This window comes from Urocitellus parryii, chromosome 7 (assembly GCF_045843805.1).
Source record: "Urocitellus parryii isolate mUroPar1 chromosome 7, mUroPar1.hap1, whole genome shotgun sequence".
Taxonomy (NCBI): domain Eukaryota; kingdom Metazoa; phylum Chordata; class Mammalia; order Rodentia; family Sciuridae; genus Urocitellus; species Urocitellus parryii.
The window spans coordinates 19,303,597-19,324,838 of record NC_135537.1 but is presented as its reverse complement, the minus strand read 5'-3'; the positions used below and the strand labels follow the sequence as shown (position 1 = coordinate 19,324,838).

At 33.6% G+C, this 21,242-nt stretch overlaps 1 protein-coding gene across 4 annotated transcripts in view; it reads left to right on the top strand.

Annotated features, from left to right (window-relative positions):
* The window catches only part of Mtbp (MDM2 binding protein), an 80,466-nt gene extending 60,658 nt beyond the window's left edge, over nucleotides 1–19,808 (top strand). For all 4 annotated transcript variants that reach the window (XM_077800972.1, XM_077800971.1, XM_077800970.1 and 1 more), the window contains 5 exons: nucleotides 13,198–13,464; nucleotides 14,997–15,243; nucleotides 15,841–15,954; nucleotides 18,909–18,974; nucleotides 19,770–19,808. In XM_077800972.1, coding sequence (XP_077657098.1) covers nucleotides 13,198–13,464; nucleotides 14,997–15,243; nucleotides 15,841–15,954; nucleotides 18,909–18,974; nucleotides 19,770–19,808 — 733 coding nt within the window. The remainder of the gene's footprint in view (nucleotides 1–13,197; nucleotides 13,465–14,996; nucleotides 15,244–15,840; nucleotides 15,955–18,908; nucleotides 18,975–19,769) is intronic.
* The last annotated feature ends 1,434 nt before the right edge of the window (nucleotides 19,809–21,242 follow it).

Below are 21,242 nucleotides of genomic sequence, written 5' to 3'. Positions count from 1 at the left end.
TAAACCAACTTAAAAACTCAATTGAGAATACTACCAGCAGAGTGGATCACTTAGAAGATAGAACATCAGACAATGAAGACAGAGTATTTCAACTTGAAAAGAACATAGATAGCTCAGCAAGTCTACTAAGAAACCATGAGCAGAACATTCAAGAGCTATGGGATAATATCAAAAGACCAAACTTAAGAGTCATTGGGATACAGGAAGGCACAGAGCTCCAAACCAAAGGATTAAGCAATCTATTCAGTGAAATAATACAAGAAAACTTCCCAGACTTGAAGAATGAGACAGAATCCCAAATCCTAGAAGCCTACAGGACGCCGAATGTGCAAAATCATAAGAGATCCACACCTAGACACATTATAATGAAGATGTCCAACATACAGAATAAGGAGAGAATTTTAAAAGCTGCAAGAGAAAGAAAGCTGATTACATTTAGTGGTAAACCAATCAGGATAACAGCTGATCTCTCAACACAGACTCTGAAAGCTAGAAGATCCTGGAATAACATATTTCAAACACTGAAAGAAAATGGGTTCCAACCAAGAATCGTGTATCCGGCGAAATTAAGCTTCAGGATAGAAGATGAAATTAAAACCTTCCATGATAAACAAAAGTTAAAAGAATTCGCAGCTAGAAAACCATCTCTTCAAAAAATCCTTGGCAAAACATTACAAGAAGAGGAAATGGAAAAAAACATTGAAAACCAACAATGGGAGGTAGGACAGTAAAGGGGGGAAAGTAGTCAAAGAGGATAACAAATCAGGTTTAGTAACATCAATAAACAAATATGGCTGGAAGAACAAATCATATCTCAATAATAACCTTAAATGTTAATGGCTTAAACTCACCAATTAAGAGACACAGGCTAGTAGAATGGATCACAAAACAAGACCCAACAATATGCTGCCTACAGGAGACGCATCTGATAGGAAAAGATATTCATAGACTGAAGGTGAAAGGGTGGGAAAAATCATACCACTCATATGGACTGCGGAAACAAGCAGGAGTGTCCATACTCATATCTAATAAAATAGATTTCAAGCCAAAGTTAATCAAAAGGGATAAAGAAGGACACTTCATACTGCTCAAGGGAACCATACACCAACAAGACATAACAATCATAAATATATATGCCCCAAACAACGGTGCTGCTATGTTCATCAAGCAAACGCTCCTCAAGTTCAAGAGTCTAATAGACCACCATACAATAATCATGGGAGACTTTAATACACCTCTCTCACCACTGGACAGATCTTCCAAACAAAAGTTAAATAAGGAAACTATAGAACTCAATAACATAATTAATAACCTAGACTTAATTGACATATATAGACTATACCACCCAACATCAAGTAGTTACACTTTTTTCTCAGCAGCACATGGAACCTTCTCAAAAATAGACCATATATTATGTCACAGGGCAACTCTTAGACAATATAAAGGGGTAGAGATAATACCATGCATCTTATCTGATCATAATGGAATGAAACTGAAAATCAATGATAAAAGAAGGAAGGAAAAATCAAGCATCACCTGGAGAATGAACAGTAGGTTGCTTAATGATCAATGGGTTCTAGAAGACATTAAGGAGGAAATTAAAAACTTCCTAGAGTCAAATGAAAACACAGACACAACATATCGGAATCTATGGGACACATTGGAAGCAGTTCTAAGAGGAAAATTCATTGCTTGGAGTTCATTCCTCAAAAAAAGAAAAAACCAACAAATAAATGATCTCATACTTCATCTCAAAATCCTAGAAAAAGAAGAGCAAAACAACAGCAAAAGAAGTAGAAGGCAAGAAATAATTAAAATCAGAGCTGAAATTAATGAAATTGAAACAAAAGAAACAATTGAAAAAATCGACAAAACTAAAAGTTGGTTTTTTGAAAAAATAAATAAAATTGACAGACCCTTAGCCATGCTAACGAAGAGAAGAAGAGATAGAACCCAAATTACTAGCATACGGGATGAAAAAGGCAATATCACAACAGACACTTCAGAAATACAGAAGATAATCAGAAATTATTTTGAATCATTATACTCCAATAAAATAGAAGATAGTGAAGGCATAGATAATTTTCTTAAGTCATATAATCTGCCCAGATTGAGGCAGGAGGATATAGACAATCTAAACAGACCAATAACAATAGAGGAAATAGAAGAAACCATCAAAAGATTACCAACTAAGAAAAGCCCAGGACCGGATGGGTATACAGCAGAGTTTTACAAAACCTTTAAAGAGGAACTAACACCAATACTTTTCAAGCTATTTCAGGAAATAGAAAAAGAAGGAGAACTTCCAAATTCATTCTACGAGGCCAACATCACCCTGATTCCGAAACCAGACAAAGACACTTCAAAGAAAGAAAACTACAGACCAATATCTCTAATGAACCTTGACGCAAAAATCCTCAATAAAATTCTGGCGAATCGGATTCAAATACATATCAAAAAAATTATACACCATGATCAAGTAGGATTCATCCCTGGGATGCAAGGCTGGTTCAATATACGGAAATCAATAAATGTTATTCACCACATCAATAGACTTAAAAATAAGAACCATATGATTATCTCGATTGATGCAGAAAAAGCATTCGACAAAGTACAGCATCCCTTTATGTTCAAAACTCTAGAAAAATTAGGGATAACTGGATCATACCTCAACATTGTAAAAGCAATCTATGATAAGCCACAGGCCAGCATCATTCTAAATGGAGAAAAATTGAAGGCATTCCCTCTAAGATCTGGTACAAGACAGGGATGCCCTCTCTCACCACTTCTGTTCAACATAGTCCTCGAAACACTGGCCAGAGCAATTAGACAAACGAAAGAAATTAAAGGCATAAAAATAGGAAAAGAAGAACTTAAATTATCACTATTTGCAGATGATATGATTCTATACCTAGCAGACCCAAAAGGGTCTACAAAGAAGCTATTAGAGCTAATAAATGAATTCAGCAAAGTGGCAGGATATAAGATCAACACGCATAAATCAAAGGCATTCCTGTATATCAGCGACAAATCCTCTGAAAAGGAAATGAGGACAACTACTCCATTCACAATATCCCCCCAAATAATAAAATACTTGGGAATCAACCTAACAAAAGAGGTGAAAGATTTATACAATGAAAATTACAGAACCCTAAAGAAAGATATAGAAGAAGACCTTAGATGATGGAAAAATATACCCTGCTCATAGATAGGCAGAACTAACATCATCAAAATGGCAATATTACCAAAAGTTCTCTATAAGTTCAATGCAATGCCAATCAAAATCCCAACAGCATTTCTTGCAGAAATAGAAAAGAGAATCATGAAATTCATATGGAATAATAAAAGACCCAGAATAGCAAAAACAATGCTAAGCAGGAAGTGTGAATCAGGCAGTATAGCGATACCAGACTTCAAACTATACTACAGAGCAATAGTAACAAAAACAGCATGGTACTGGTACCAAAACAGGCGGGTGGACCAATGGTACAGAATAGAGGATACAGTAACCAATCCACAAAACTACAACTATCTTATATTTGATAAAGGGGCTAAAAGCATGCAATGGAGGAAGGATAGCATCTTCAACAAATGGTGCTGGGAAAAGTGGAAATCCATTTGCATCAAAATGAATCTGAATCCCTATCTCTCGCCATCCACAAAAGTTAACTCAAAATGGATCAAGGAGCTTGATATTAAATCAGAGACACGGCATCTGATAGAAGAAAAAGTTGGTTATGATCTACATACTGTGGGATCAGGCTCCAAATTCCTCAATAGGACACCCATAGCGCAAGAGTTAACAACTAGAATCAACAAATGGGACTTACTCAAACTAAAAAGTTTTTTCTCAGCAAAAGAAACAATAAGAGAGATAAACAGGGAGCCTACATCCTGGGAACAAATCTTTACTCCACACACTTCAGATAGAGCCCTAATAACCAGAATATACAAAGAACTCAAAAAATTAGACAATAAGATAACAAATAACCCAATCAATAAATGGGCCAAGGACCTGAACAGACACTTCTCAGAGGAGGACATACAATCAATCAATAAGTACATGAAAAAATGCTCACCATCACTAGCAGTCAGAGAAATGCAAATCAAAACTACCCTAAGATACCATCTCACTCCAGTAAGTTTGGCAGCCATTAGGAAGTCAGACAACAATAAGTGCTGGAGAGGATGCGGGGAAAAGGGCACTCTTGTTCATTGCTGGTGGGACTGCAAATTGGTGCAGCCAATTTGGAAAGCAGTATGGAGATTTCTTGGAAAGCTGGGAATGGAACCACCATTTGACCCAGCTATTCCCCTTCTCGGTCTATTCCCAAAAGACCTAAAAAGAGCATGCTACAGGGACACTGCTACATTGATGTTCATAGCAGCACAATTCACCATAGCAAGATTGTGGAATCAGCCTAGATGCCCTTCAATAGATGAGTGGATAAAAAAAATGTGGCATTTATACACAATGGCGTATTATTCTGCATTAAAAAATGACAAAATCATAGAATTTGGAGGGAAATGGATGGCATTAGAGCAGATTATGCTAAGTGAAGCCAGTCAATCTTTAAAAAACAAATACCAAATGACTCCTTTGATATAAGGGGAGTAAACAAGGACAGGGTAGGGACAAAGAGCTTGAGAAGAAGATGTACATTAAACAGGGATGAGAGGTGGGTGGGAAAGGGAGTGAGAAGGGAAATCGCATGGAAATAGAAAACGATCCTCAGGGTTATACAAAATGACATATAAGAGGAAAGGAGGGGTAAGACAAGATAATACAAAGGGAAGAAATGATTTACAGTAGAAGGGGTAGAGAGAGAAAAGGGGAGGGGAGGGGAGGGGAGGGGGGATAGTAGAGAATAGGACAGACAGCAGAATACATCAGACACGAGAAAGGCAATATGTCAATCAATGGAAGGGTAACTGATGTGATACAGCAATCTGTATACGGGGTAAAATTGGGAGTTCATAACCCACCTGAATCAAACTGTGAAATATGATGTATTAAGAACTATGTAATGTTTTGAACGACCAACAATAAATAAAAAAAAATAAAATAAAGCAAATTATTGCTTTTATGTTAATTTTCCATCAATTAAATTAGTAGAAAGCTTGCTTATTCATTGGTATTCATAGGGTTACAGATTCTAGGAAGCAGAAGTAGCAGTGTTGTACAACTACTTCTAATAAGTACTACTGTTGTAATAAATATGAAGAACATTGTTGACATGCCAGAGAAATTGGTTTTTTTGTTTGTGTGTTTTGGTAACAGGATTGAACCCAGGTATCCTTTCCCACTAGTACATCCCAAATTCCCTTTCATTTTGAGACAGGTTCTCTATAAGTTGCTGGAGCTAGCCTCAAACTTGCAATCTTCCTGCTGAACCTCCCTAGTCACTGGGATTACAGATGTATACCCTCATGTCTAGCTCTGATGCTTATTTTTGAGGTGATTAAAAAATTGTTTTTAAACACCTGAAATGATGTGCTTGGTTTATGCCATTGAAGGGACTCCCATTGCCTTTTATTACCTTGAATTAAAATACTTCAAGCAAGAGAAGTTAAGGGACTAAAATACTCTGAAGCCATTGAAATAGGAAGAAGAATACAAATGTAAAAGCTATTTAAGAAACATAAGTGGACTAATGACCTTTTTTTTTTTTCTTATTCTAACAAAGGGAGAACCAAAAAAAGAAAAGAGTGATAGGTTTCTATTTTAAAATAATTAAATCAGTAATCAACCAAAAGTAAAGGTTAAGCTAAGGAAAATATTTTCACTGTAAAGAAGAGATAAATTTTCTTTAAAATTAAAGAATGCTTATAAGTCAGTAAGAATATAAGATGAATACACTGTGGAAGAGTTAGCAAAATCTTGAAACCCTCTTGTTTATCAAAGAAAAAATGAAGCTGGGCACAGTGGTGTATGCTTGTAATTCCTGTGACTCCAGAGGCTGAGGCAGGAGGATCACAAGTTCAAGATCAGCCTCAGCATTTAACAAGACCTTAAGCAACTTATTGAGACCCTGTCTCAAAATAAAAAATAGAAAGGGGTAGGAGGGGTGTAGTTCAGTGATTTAGCACCACTGGGTTCAATCTCCAGTACAGAAAGAAGGGAAGGAGGGAGGAAACCACAGAAACAAGAAATGCAAATACCCAGTATACACGAAGACGTTTTTCTTCACTAATCAAAAAAAAATTTAAATTGGAACAACAGTGAGAACACTTCACTCATAACATTGCTATATGTGATTTAAACATAATCCCATTATTCTGAGTGGTATTGTGGTGAAGGTGCGTGAACAACCTAGCTCAGAGGGATATAAATCACTGCAGCTTTCTGGAGGGTAGCTCATAATTTTAAAAGTCATACAAATGTTTCTAACATCTGATTGATTAATTTAGCTTACTGGAAACATTGGTGACATACACAGAGTTATTATCTAATGGTATTGTTCACAGTGTTATTTAAAGTATAAAATGATTTGTCTGCTTAGAAAGGAGGTAACAAGTCCTTATAAAACTAGCCATGCTCATGTCCTATAGCCCAACAATTCCACTACAGGGTATTTTCCCAAGAGCAATGAAAGCTTGTCTCCATAAAAAGACTTGTATAAGAATGTACAGAGCAATTTTATTTATAGCTCAAAATGGGAAACGACTTAGGAGAACAGATAAATAAACCCATATATAAAATAAAATAATACTACTCAACAGTAACAAGGAACAAAATGTTGATGCATACAACATTAAACATCTGTGTGTGGGGAAAAAAAAAACAGTTGAAATCAGAATTTGAGGACTTTGTAATGAGCAATAGGAAATACAGCATCCAATAATGAATCATTTCTGAAAGTCTTATATGAAAAGCTAATTTGAATCTAAGTGGTTCAGATAAGGATTTTGGATTTAAAATTGTGTTTTAAATGATAGACAATTCAAAGACAACTACTCAATCACAAAAAATAAGATGCCATTGTTGCACCTTTTTATTTCTAATAGTGATGAAAGGACTCCATTAGAGGATGGTCATTCTCTCTCATTAATAGGTTCCCAAATAGCTCTAAATTTTGATAAATCTTTTAGTTAAATTATTTATATTCTTAGCTATATAGCCTTTTGTGCATTGAATTCAAAGTTCACATTTTATTTGTACTATATTTACCTTAATCAGATTAAACTAGGAGCTTCTTTGTTCTACTATATAAAAATCTGATTAATAGGATATATTCTTTTGTTCTCTCTTTTTGATTTTATGAAAAACAAGTTATTAAACATTATAGAAAATTTGATAATGAGAACCAACAATTTTTTTCCTTTGTTACTACCTACCTCTAGGGCTAGCTTTCAGAAACATCTCTTTTATTTGTTTAGTTTTCATTTCCCTAGTGAAAGGATATGCTTCAGTCAATATATTTTTTTCATTAATATTTTCTTTATATATGACAGCTGAATGCATTGCAATTCATATTACACATATGGAGCACAATTTTTCGTATCTCTGGTTGTATACAAAGTATATTCACACCAGTTCGTGCCTTCATACATGTACTTTGGATAATAATGTCCATCACATTCCACCATCATTTCTAACCCTATGCCCTGTCCCTTCCCTATTTTTTAATGTCTTCATATAAAAATGTTATTGACTCTCTGATATGAAAAATGAGAAATTGTTCCACATATTCTCAATTTGATTTTCTGCTTTTTCTTGCTTTTAAAAATATATTATAACTTCTTATTACATGACATATAAAGCAGAATTTCCCCCATTTGTTTGATAATTTTAGGGCTTTGTAATCTAATAAAGGAACTTAAGTAGGATTTTTAGGTATTTTGTATATAACTTGAATATTAAAGTTGAAACCAATAAGCATTTTATATCATTATGATGAAAAACAATTTCTCTCACTAACATTTTCTTTACCACATAGTCAAAATACTTACTCTAGGACACGTTTTTACTTGACTCTTCAGTTTGAAGTATCCATCACATAACCATATTTTAGATTATGTTTCCCCAATTCTGTAATTTAATGTTGTTTATCTTAAGTCTCATCTCCCTACTTTTTCCTGTTATTCTTAGTTTAATCATAGAAAAATACTAATGGTCGGGCTGGGGCTGGGGCTCAACGGTAGCGCACTTGCCTGGCATGTGTGAGGCACTGGGTTCAATTCTCAGCACTGTATATAAATAAATAAAGTCTATCAACAACTAAAAAAATATGTTCTTCGTGTTCATTTATTAAAATATTAAAAACTTACTTGAACACTACTTGATGAATCTAAATTTGCACAGCTTTATTAATTTATGCACACAATATCTTAAGACTCTGATGCATTATCAAGGAGTAGGTAGGTGTCCTCTTTACAAACAGATCTAGCTGTGACTTAGATTTCTTTGCTGTAAATTTATGTTCACTAAGCTGGAGACATTTAGATAGGACAAAACAGTTGTAGGAGATAAGCACCATGAATTCAGAAATATATTTTCCTAGAAGATTTAGGTATATTGAGTGAAGGCCTATTTATGTTCAACATAGATTATAGATTGAAACAACTCAAATGGAATTTTAAAGTTCTTTCTTCCTGTGTTATAATGGGTCTTTAGAACCCCTAAGCTTTTCCTCTACTTTAACATAAAGGAATATTTGTTTAAATTTTTTTTTTTAATTTAAAAGAAACCTTCTTAACTGTGTAGGTGTGCAAATTAATGTTTCTTCATGCAAGGAGAAGTACAGCTATGGTTAACTTGATTGATTGTTGTTTATCTAACTGGTCCTATAGGGTAAATTATGTTGATTGTAAAAGATGCTGTTTTGTTAAACAACAGATTAAACTCTGCTGTGGTAATGTGACGTTCTTTTGCACATCAACCTCTTGTTTCTTTGTAATTTCATTCATCTGTTCTAGGAGATTTGACAAGTCTCTCCTATCTCCATTGTTATTGCCTTGTATGTAGTAAACATATTTTTATCTATTTCTTAGTTATAAAATAAAATTAGTTTCATCTTATGAAACTTATTTTTTCTCTGTTAGGACCCATAAAGCATTTGGTTATTCTTTGGTAATAAAATATGAAATTATAATTTTCAACAATATATATTTATTTCACTAATATCAAATATATACCTCACTACTCTCTTTTTTCCTTTCTGATTTACAAAGTAATTTTGTTTCTATAGTAAATTGTAGTATAATCATGGATATTTTATGTGTCGACTAAAGTTAAAATGTACAGTGTATGTAATACATTTGAAGGAATGATATTATGAACAGCTATGATCAAGAAACAGTTGGGGGTTGGGGATGTAGCTCAGTGGTAGAGCACTTGCCTAGCTTGTGTGAGGCACTGGGTTCAATCCTCAGCACCACATAGAACTAAATAATTTAAATAAAGGTATTGTCTTCATCTATAACTAAAAAAAAAAAAATTAAAAGAAAAAAAAAGAAACAATGGGAAGCTGCACATGATGGCACATGCCTATAATCCCAGAGACTCTGGAGGCTGAGGCAGGAAGATCACAAATTTGAGGCCAGCCTCAACAACTTAGCCAGAACCTGTCTCAAAATAAAAAAATAAAAAGGGGGAGTAGTTCAGTGATAAAGCACACCTGGGTCAATTCCCAGTACCAAAAAAAAAAAAAAAAAAAAAAACTAGAAGAAATATATCTACATCTTAGAAACTAAATAGTTGGATACAAAAACATATTCTTAGAATCAAAATATCTACCATTCTCTTTCAAAATAATTTGCATACAAGCTAATCAGGCATTATGTTGCCTTTTGACTAGAATTTTTTTTACACTTCATGTTTCTTAATTTTACTCTAGATTTTACCAATTTCCCAAGACAGAAGTAGAATGCATCAGTATTTTTTATGGTTGCTACCGATTTTTAATGAAGTACATTTTACTAAACAACAACCTGGAGAAAGAATATTAGAGAATTGAGAGACCCACCAATTAACATTTTGTCTAAAGTAAGCTATTAGGTTAAATCAGAGATGTTTCATTCCTAACTATACTTTAACATTACCTAAGTAGCTTTGTAAAAAATTGTATTTAAGATGTACATGATATTTTGGTATGAATATGCCTAGTGACATGATTACTGTAGTCAAGCAAATTAACACCCATCATCTTACATAGTAACCCCCTTTTTTTTATGTGTGGAAAGAACACCTAAATCAGTAACTGAGTCATACCTAGACCAACTCTAAGTCAGAAACTCTGTGCATGTAATATTTCTTTTCTTTTTCTTTCTTTCTTTTTTTTTTTTTAGATATACATGACAGTAGGTTGTACATAATGTGGCAGTACACTGTTTGTGTATTCATATATAAATATAGGAAAGTTACGTCTAATTCATTCCACTGTTTTTCCTATTCCTATCTTTCCTTGCTTCCCTTTATTCCCCTTTGTCTAATCCAATGAACTTCTATTCTTTCCCACCAATTTATTGTGTGTTAGCATCCACATATTGGAGAGAACATTTGACCTTTGGTTTGTTGGGATTGACTCATTTCACTTAGCACAATAGTCTCCAGTTCCATACATTTACTGGTAAATGCCATAATTTTGTTCTTTATTGCTGAGTAATATCCCATTGTGTACATATACCATATTTTCTTTATCTATTGATCTGTTGAAGAACACCTCGGTTGGTTCCATACCTCTGCTTTTGTGAATTGAGCTGCTATAAACATTGATATGGCTATGTCATTGTAGTATGCTGATTTTAAGTCCTTTGAGTTTATACCAGGGAGTGGGATAACTAGGTCAGATGGTGGTTCCATTCCAAGTTTTCTAAAGAATCGCCATACTGCTTTCTATAGTGATTGGACCAATTTGCAGTTCTGCCAGCAATGTATAAGCATACCTTTTCCCCCACATCCTCGCCAACATTTCTTGGTTCTTTTATTCTTTACACTTGCTATTCTGACTGGCATGAGATGAAATCTCAGTGTAGTTTTAATTTGCATTTCTCTAATTGCTAGATGTTGAACATTTTTTTCATATATTTGTTGACCGATTGCATTTCTTCTTCTGTGAAGTGCCTGTTCAGTTCCTTTGCTCATTTATTGATTGGGTTATTAGGTTTTTTTTTTTTTTTTGGTGTTTTTTGAGTTCTTTCTGTAATCTGGAGATTAATGCTCTATCTAAGGTGTAGGTGGCAAAGATTTTCTCCCATTCTGTAGGCTCTCCATGTTCTTGATTGTTTATTGATTCCTGATTTTTAACTCCTTGCACTTTAGGCATCTTGTTGAGGAAGTAGGTTCTTCTGCTGACTTTGTGTATTTGTCTCTGTGTCTCTTATTTTGTACTATTGGTCTTCATCTCTGTTTTGGTGCCAATACAATGGACATGTAATATTTCTTAAGACTCTTCAGATGATGCTAATGTTCAGCTATGTGTAGACTACTGAATGAGATGGTCATTATACTTTACATAAGAAATGATATGGTATAATGGTTAAAGGCAAGCTCCAAAGTCACCAACTTGTGTTTAAATTTTAGCTGTACTGCATATTATTAGTGTTCTATAAAATTTGCTATGGTAGAAAATAAATGTAATGTTGATGGGAAAAGTAGCTGCATACATTGTCTGCTTTGCTTGTGTTTATGGGCACTGGCTTCAATGTTCATATGTACCAATTCAAGTAATGCTCACATTTGCTCTTTCAGATAAATACTATGAATCTCATTTTGCAGATTGGGCAGTTGGAGTGTAACTGAACTTAAGCAATTTTGTTACCAGTGTCCCAAGACGTCAGGCCTGGCCACTCATCCCAAAGGGGAAAAAATCAAACCAACAAAAATCAGTTGTGTAATAGGAAAGGGAGTCTTTATTCTTAGTGTGGCCTCATTAGAAAAACAGAAATAAGGGTTGTCTTCAGATGTCGGCAAGAGCTTTGAGGTTATATAGGGGGAAAAGAGCAAAGTCAAGAGGTAAGAAGATCTGTACAGCTGGCAATCTTGGTCAGGCCCGGATCTGGTTGGTCATTATCCTGAGGCTGGTTGTGCACTTCTAGCAGAGCGAAGGAAATTGCTTGGAGGGCAGTTTCATCAGTTCCATCATATGTGTTTTATATATCAGACTTATGGTCCTAGAATTTAACAGAAACTGAAGAGAAGAATAACTCAGAAAAGAACAGGTTATAGAGAAACAAGATGGAGTTAGTCAGTCAGTAATTGGACTTTGCTTCAATTTATCTAAGTTCACTAGAGGAACTCAGATTTAGATCCAAAGCATTAGGCTCCATGGTCTGTGTTCTTAGAAATCAAATATGTGTCATAAAGGGAAAGATAAAGTTCTTAAAAACTCCACCAGGCAATCATATCTTCTGGTAATAATACACTCTTTGAGAATTGAACTCCAAAAATCTGATTTTAGAGAACATTTTAGAATTTCGCAGGTGAAAAGGACAGATAACACAGAAAGGTATTAATTTTTTAAGTCTACAATTGCATGCATGACACTGTGTTTCCTTGATGCAATTGTAAAAAGGGGGAGAAGGTGAAGGACTTTGCAAGGTCATATGCATTGCAAAGTTTCCTCATTGCTTATTTGTTGTGCTTAACAACATGAATTCCTTTGAGTCCTGAAGCATTTGCTGAACTAAATTTCATTGGTTCCCTGAGTCAGATTTAGCTAGAAATCAGATATAGACAACCCAAGTGTTTGAAAGAAAATCTGTCAGTAAGGTTGGTAAGATTCAATGAAAAAATTCAAAATGTTCTGAGCTATTTAGTGAGCCATCTTAAAATGCCTTCATACCATTTAATCTTTGTGTTGAAAATAAACTTGCCCTTTCTAACAGAAGTCAGCATTTCATGTTGTTATATATCAGCCATGCTGAGAAATCAGAGGTTGCTAGAGTTTTAAAAAATATCAAAACAGCAACTGTATTATTTTGAAACTAAGTCAGAGGATTAACTTAATCTGTTGCCCAGAAACACGGTCAAAGAAAAGTTAGATTGTAATTCACATTTTAAAATCTTTTGCCCTTTTATATAGCAGCTTGAAAAAATACTGAACTTGTGGGGGAAGTAAGCTATTCATTCAACCTTCCAACAGTTATTAGAAAGTTAAGAACTTTAAGAAAATGTCTCCATATTTTCTGTTTGAAAAGTAAAAGCCCTTTGTTCTCTTGGATGCTTTGATTTTAATGATCTTTCCTTCGTTTTAGATATTGTTTAGATGACCGAAAATCTTTAGAAAGAGATGGGGGATTTTCTGAACTTCAGTCTCGTCTTATTCGTTATGAAACTCAAACTACCTGCACCAGAGAAAGCTTTCCAGTCCCTACAGTGTTGAGCCCTCTTCCATCTCCTGCAGTTCTGTCAGAGCCTGGGAGTGTTCCTGATGGAGAAGCTTTGCAAAGTGAACTACGAACTGAGATACCTCGGGTGAAACGGAGATCTCAAGATCTGAATTGCCTTCATCCCCCCAAAAGGTGATATATTAAGTGCACAAAAATAATCTCGAGAGAAAGTACTTTAGACTATAGGGAACATTTCTTTTCATATTAGTCTTTCATAATATTTAAGTTGCTTTCTGCTTGGATTTTATATTAGTTCCTTCATGCCAGAAAGTTTGTTTTTATTTTGAGCAGTTTATGATTTTGCTTATAAGTTATAAAAAGAAATGACTTGGAAAGAAATACACTGTTTCTTGCTGTGTGTACTAATTTACAGTCCATTAGCACAACAGAGTGTAAAGTTTTTAAGCCATGGAACACTAGAGATCTCACCTAATAGATTAAGCAGCTGAGCTGCTCTGTTGAAGAGGGTATTTGGACATGTAAGCTCCAGCCCCAAATAGTTCCTTCTTCCCTCTCCCCACTGAATCCTGCCTGTGTTGGCCCTTAAGCAAGGAGTCCACGAGGCACCATTTTAAAACTATTTATTACCTATGAAATACACCTTTGAAGACCACATAATTAGTATATTGTATGAAACTTTTTTTAGGAACTATATTTCCTAGTTAAATAAAATGTGCAAATACTTGATCAGAAATTAGAATTTTATGAAACACTAATTTCTGTTGCATTTTTATGTCTACAATTTTTTTTGAAATTTAGGTATTTGGTACCTAAAGCAAACCATAGTTCTTATTGTAGTTCGGTCTTCAAAAAAGTATGAAATATATGAAGACAAAAATTTCAAATTTCTTTTGAACAGGTAAAAGTATTAGAATACTATTTCTCTGATATGGAATAACTAAATTATTTTTATAACTACTTTATAAATTCATGATTTTTTTCTAATATCTGATAAAAGTAAACCCATTTAACATTTGGGCTACTATATTTTGTAACTTTCTTATTTCTGAACTATGTCTAATTAAAAGATTTGTGTTCCAGAAAAGAAAGTAACCTATGGCTTCTGGTTGCTTTCCCTACTAGCAAAAGTGAAGGCTACATGACTATCTTGAAAAAAGAAAAATTTCAGTCTTCCTGGAAGCAAGTGTAAACATTATAGAAATATTAAATCAAGAACCACTTTTGTAGCTTATTTGGATTTAATACATTTGTTTTGCACACAGTTTCAAAGATATAATATGATACAGGTTATGTTTTTTTGTTAAAATTCTCTTAATATAAAAATATGTATGCTTAATAGATGAGTATTAAGTCTATAAAGATAATCACTTATCATGCTATAAGATGATTTATGATGTCATAAATGAGGATATTGGAGAGGGGGAAAGGGAAAGTATAATAATATTGCTTGTTGCTTTCCCACTTGCTGAAATTCATTGCCTTCAGTTTTATTCCCTCATTTGAAGAAGTAAAAGGATAGTGTTATAATACAAAATTGATTGCCTATTTAAGGCTGAGTAGTAAGAAATACTGTTTGTTTTTCTTGATCTTAGGTTTGAATGGATAGAGTTGTAACATTTAAGACAAAAAAATAGAACTCATTGTGATTCACTTAATCTGTTCTTGGTTTTTTGTTTTTCTTTGTTTTTTTTCCACTCTTATAGACTTGTGAAGTCTGTAAGTTCAGATTCTCTTTCTCAAATGAGTGGCAGTAGTAACCATCACCATCATGTGGTGACATCCAGAAAGCCACAGGCAGAGCGGTCATCATCAATGACTGGTCCATTGGTTCCAGTCCCTGCCTGTGAAACTCCAAAAGTCACTACAATGGCCAGTTCTGTTCCAAAAAACGTGCATGCGTCGAAGACATCAAAGCATACTAAGGAATCAAGATCACAGAAACATACACGGGTAAAGACTTTTTCCCATCTTTCTTAGTTCTACATGAAAAGAACTCTCTTTATTTTAATATTTCAAAATGTATGTCTGAAAATTTTGTGAATGAAATGGCATAATGTCTAGAATTTACTTTAAAAGAACTCAGTACAAGAAAAATGATGGGAAAGCAAATGAGAGCATAAATGAAACAAAATTCGCCACAAAGTGGTCATCCTTGAAGCTCGTTGATAGAGTATCAAGATAGGAATATGTTATAAAATACTTTCTCAACTCTCTGTGTTCAAAATTTTCCATAATAATAAATAAGTACAAATCTATATATTGCTCTGGTGTATAACTGTTATTCTCGGTTTCAATTCAGGGCTCTTGATTTGAAATCCTTTTTTAAGATACTCTAATTGTTTCCTATTAAGATATTAATCCTGTCACGGATGTGACCATGTACATTTTATTGATATCTATTCATTTCTTTTTTTGTTTTAATAACCTTATATATCTTTAGCATAGTCAGTTGATTGTCTAGTTCACAATTCATTTATGATTGGATACTAAAGTTAGGATGATTGAACCTTTTCTAAGAATATTGGTTGTATGTTATATTCTTTTAAGATACTGAAAGAAGTAGTAACTGAAACCCTGAAGAAACACCGGATCACAGAGGCTCATGAGTGCTTCACTGCATGCAGCCAGCGCCTCTTTGAAATCTCCAAGGTCTATCTAAAGGTACAATGTCTTCTCTACTAATAGCAAAGTTTATTTTGTGTTCTATGTTCCTGTTTGATGTAAAAAAAAATGTTTAAATGAGTATTTTTTATACTGATAGCATATAATTTGTTGGCAGATTTTTCTTTAAATGGAAATACCAAAATTGAAGCAAAATATTTTATATTTGATTGATTTTATTTTATCCTCATACATAGAAAGCTACATTTTAACTGGAGTTCTCCCTAACAAGTGTTTTCCCTAACAAGTCTTTTTTCTTAAGTTGGAACTTCAAACATTACTTAGTAGTTAATCAATCAGTTTAATTAGTAATTTCATTGCAATATGTGGTGAAAAGGCTACTGGACTGAATACCAAAACAACTCATTTCTAATTTTGGATTCCGTATCAACTGGTTGTAAAATATTAGGCAAGTTAGTCTAACAACTTTTCTAAACTTTGATGGTATTAGACTACCTCCAGTCTTTTGAGTTTCAAACTTGAACGACAGTTATGTGTAGATTTCTAGTTCAAATTGCACATTGACCCATTGTATTCAGTGTCTGTCTTTTTTATAATTTCCCAAGCAAAACATTATTCCGACAAAAAAAAAAAATGAGGTGAAGGGATAAGAAAAAAAAAAACACCTATTGAAATGTACATTGTTGAATAAGAAAAAGAGCATGGAGGCAGATAGCAGAGTGAAAGAAGTTACCACCTAAATGACTACCCTGTGAAATGCCAGTGGGAACCATGCCAGATTAGTAGGCAAACTCTTTGAGGGACTCCAGAATTATAAAGCCAGGTACTATGAAAAGCAGAGGCAGAGTGCCAGGTGGGAACAAGAGGAATTAAATAAAGATCTACAAAGTAGACTGGGAAACTTTCAAAGTGCCCCACATGCCCTTCTCCCACAATGGTAATAGTTCTGTACTGTGACCTCTGTGACAGTGTAAGAAATGGTCTCCAGAAGAAATATTGGTGGCTGCAGTGAATAAGCCAACTGCCCACTTTGTCACCTATTTATGTAAAGCCATAAATGAGCAAGCTCTGCACAGATAGGTCTTTCATATTTTTAGTGTCTCTTTTAATTATGACTGGACATTCAAGGGTTAGCAGACTTTCCAGAAAGCTTCTAACACAAATGATGCCAAAATACAAAGGAGTAAAGGGAACTCTGAAGGAACAGAAAGTGGGAGAAGTCTTCATAAAATTTTAGTTCTATTAGAAATCAGGTCATTGTATTCACAAGCTAAAACATCGATGCTGTTTCCAAAAAATGCACAGAACATGAAAGCTCCTTAAAATTTAAAAAATTGTAACAAAATCAATTTAATAGACAAAATGAACAGTTGAAATTTTAAAAATTACCAGAATATAGAACCAAAAGCAAAAAATATTAAAAGAAAATTAGAGAATTAATCCAGAAAATCCAATGTGCTAATTAGTTGCAAAAATAGAAACTAAGGAGAGAAAATTGTCAAAAAGATAGCCAAGCACTGAAGGACTCAAGCCTCCTGCTGGGAAGGGGACTCAGCATGGCTTCCCCAATAAATGAAAGCTCTACAACAAGTCATGTTATGTGGAATCATGGAATTTCATACCTCTTAGCATAAAGAGAACATTTACTAAATGGTTTACAGAAAAGTTTACTTACAGTGTACATAAAAAGAATCAGAATGGCATTGGATTTCTCCACAGTAACATTGTAGGCTAAAATATGGTATAAAAGTACTTTCAAATTCTGAGGGAAAATGATTTATCTACTAAAATTCAATTTAGTAAAGATTCTTCAAAACGTGGAATTCTAAAATAAAGAAATAAAAAAAATTATTTTACCCGCTTGAGAAATCTTCTAGAAGATGAGTTCAGCAGACAGGAAGCTGAATGAAGAAATAAAACAAAAACACCAAGTGGGGAAGACAGGTCCTAATAGGACCAGGCCTAGGGAGCAACTAGACCAAATTAGAGCAGGCTGTGGTAGAAAGGTCTACATTTAAAAAAATAAATTAAAATAAAAAAAGAACCAAGACATTACCAAGTACACTTCAGTGTTTTTAAAAATTTTTGCTGTACATTTAGTTAGTTCATTGTGAGAGAGAGGGAAATATTCAGAATTATGTACATGGAAAATTTAAAAGAGAGAAAATTAAGCAGGTAGACTCACTACAGGAAAAGTAGGATGTTGAATGAAGAGATCTTAAACCATAATACATTAATTACCTCAGGACTGAACAGCATTTACCTAGATATAATGAGGCAGACACTGTCTTTTTGCCAATCAAAAATGGTGATATAGCTGTTATTGAGAAGATGGTATGTAAGACCTGGATCCATGGCTGTTAATTGTCACTGTCTTAAATTACTTAATCACTGAGTTGTAGCATAAATATATTAAGTGGAAACATGAAGGTAAAGCAAGAGGAACAGCTAAAAGAGTTAAAAGTAGCTGCCTTTGTGAAGCATATCTTGGAGATTTGGTGAAGGATTGCTCTTTTTTTATTAAATACAGTTAGATTGTGTTTACTTTGTAATTTAATTTAAAGAAGTCGGACTTCAATTCCTTTTCCTATGTCATTCCTCTTTGTTGAGGAATGAAATCATTAAAAAGAAGAGAGGAAGAAAAAGAATTTTAACTGAACAACAAATATAAACTGTGTGTTCATTTTTCAAGTAATGAAACATTATTAGATATTCATGGTAAAGGATGATGCTTAGATCAGGTCAGTACTATTGGGAATATGACAAACAAGTGACATGAATTTAGGCATATGTATATATATTTTGGCTAGGATATTTTTATATTTAGGATAGAGTTAAATCACAATATATTACTTTGATTTTTTTGTTAATATTTTCCTAATCAAATTTATACTTGTAGATTATTTAGGATAATCTTAAGCTCACTTAATAATGAGTTATTTTTTGTAATTTAATGTACAAACTACAAAATGCTGTATTTTGTTAATGTTTAGGATCTTAAAACTTCAAGGGGTCTATTTCAAGAAATGAAGAAGACAGCAAGCAACAATGCTGTACAGGTAAATAAATTATTGCAAAGAAACTACATTTAATTAAGTTAGTATTTTATTTCAGGATTGTTGTGCTGCTATTTTATATACAGTGAGAATTGGTGATGGTATTTTTAACTCTGTCCCTTTGAAAACTCTTTAAGGTACTGAAAAATAGGCTTATTCAGACAGAGTATTGAATAGTACTTAAAAGATTTTGTTGTTAGCAGAAAAGTTTCTAAAATGATATTAAGAAAAAAAATGATAAATAATCCAAACAGCTTGAAAAAAATAAACCAGGCCAGGCACAGCTAGAAAAAAATAAACCAGGCCGGGCATAGAGGTGCATGCCTATAATCCCAGCAGCTCTGGAGGCTGAGGCAGGAGGATCACAAAGTTCAGAGCCAGCCTCAGCAAAATCGAGGAGCTAAGCAACTCAGTGAGACTCTGTCTGTAAGTACAAAATAGAGCTGGAGATGTGGTTCATTGGTCGAAGGCCCCTGAGTTCAATCCCCGATACCAAACAAATAAATAAACAAACAAACAAACCAGTTTGACTAGTTGTTTTCAAAGTTTGGCTTAATATTTTTTGAGTGACCCCTTTAAAACACATTTCAAGATAATGGCTTAAAAAATGGAATAGGACTTTTCATTTTTCTAATAACAATATTGTACTTAACATTGAAAGTTCAGCAAAAAGTATTCTTTAGATAGAAAATCATATGTTTTTAGGTAGAATATTAGGATTTGAAGTTTCTGTAATGTATTTTCTACCACTGTTATTTTTGATGGAAATATACCATAATCGTATTTTTTTTCACCCAGGTGATTGAATGGGTATTAGAAAAGACAAGCAAGAAATGATACAGAATCATTCTCGTTAGGACAATTCAAGTTGGATGGAGCGTCATTCTTTTTTTCTGAAAATTTATAAACATTTTAAACCAAATTTTAAACTTTATTCAAAGAACAGATGTTACGTATTTAAAGAACTTCATAAGTATCCTCTTACAATTTGGATGATGCTGAGTTAATTATCTTTAATTATGCACTTATTTTATACAGTTTCATTGTATGTTAATTTTTTAAGTTATTTTTATATGTTTTAAAATTTTTACATTTGGTTATTTAATTATTATAATAAATAGGAATATTTCTTTACTTCTTGGGTTACGAGTCTTTATTGTTAGGTCCACTTGAATTCCTGAGTCTAAGTCAGACACTGCCATTTCTTTTCCCATGTGTCCTAACAGCATTGTTTTTATTGAACTGTTCCCAATTTAGAAATAGTGGTACCACTAATTCAGACAGGTCCTTGCCCTAGAGCTTCCACTTTGAGGCTATTATTGTTTACTTGGGATCAAAAATGAAAAGGGGGCAAATTGTGAAAATGTGAAATGAAAATGACTGTGGATTCCCTGAAAGAAAACTTTATCATCATGTTAGCCAATCTGGAAGATACAGGATATATTAAAAAAAAAGAGTGTGGAGGGAGAGATTTCCCAACATTCAACCTTCTAAATATAATTGTTGTTAATATTTTAAATATATATGTGTATATATAATTATCTTTTAAATGATTTCAAAATTTAGATCATATAATGTTTGTGTGTGTACATGTGTGTTTGTGTGCATGTGTATTAATTCATAGCCTGCTTTTTTTTCACTTAGCAATACAGTGGTCCCCCTTATTTTGCTTTCTGTGGTTCTAGTCAACTATTGGTCAACTGTGGTTCAAAATTATTAAATGGAAAACTCCAGAAATAAACAATGCTTTAGGTTTAAATTACACACTTTTTTGAGTAGTGTGATGAAATGTTGTGCAGTCTTAGCTCCATCCTTCTTGACATGAATTATCCCTTTGTCTAACAATTGCATGCTATTTACCCTCTAGTCGCTTAATACCTGTCTTAGAGCTTGTAGTCAGGTAATCAAAGCACAAAAATAGGGATGGTGGGAGATTTGGATATACCAGAGAAGTCACAAAATACTTCCTTTAAGTGCCAAGGCAAAAGTTATCTCAACAAAGATAGAAAAACAAGATCATATTCTAAGGTTGCTAAAATGTATGGTAAGAACAAATGTATACATTAAATTATAAAGAAAAAGAATCTCCGGCTGGGATTGTGGCTCAGCGGTAGAGCACTCGCCTAGCACCGGCGAGACCCAGGTTCGATCCTCAGCACCACATAAAAATAAAAGGCATTGTATTGTGTCCATCTACACCTAAAATATTTAAAAAAAAAAAAAAGAATCTCAAAAGTTATGGGAAACAGTGCATGATTAGGCACTTAAATT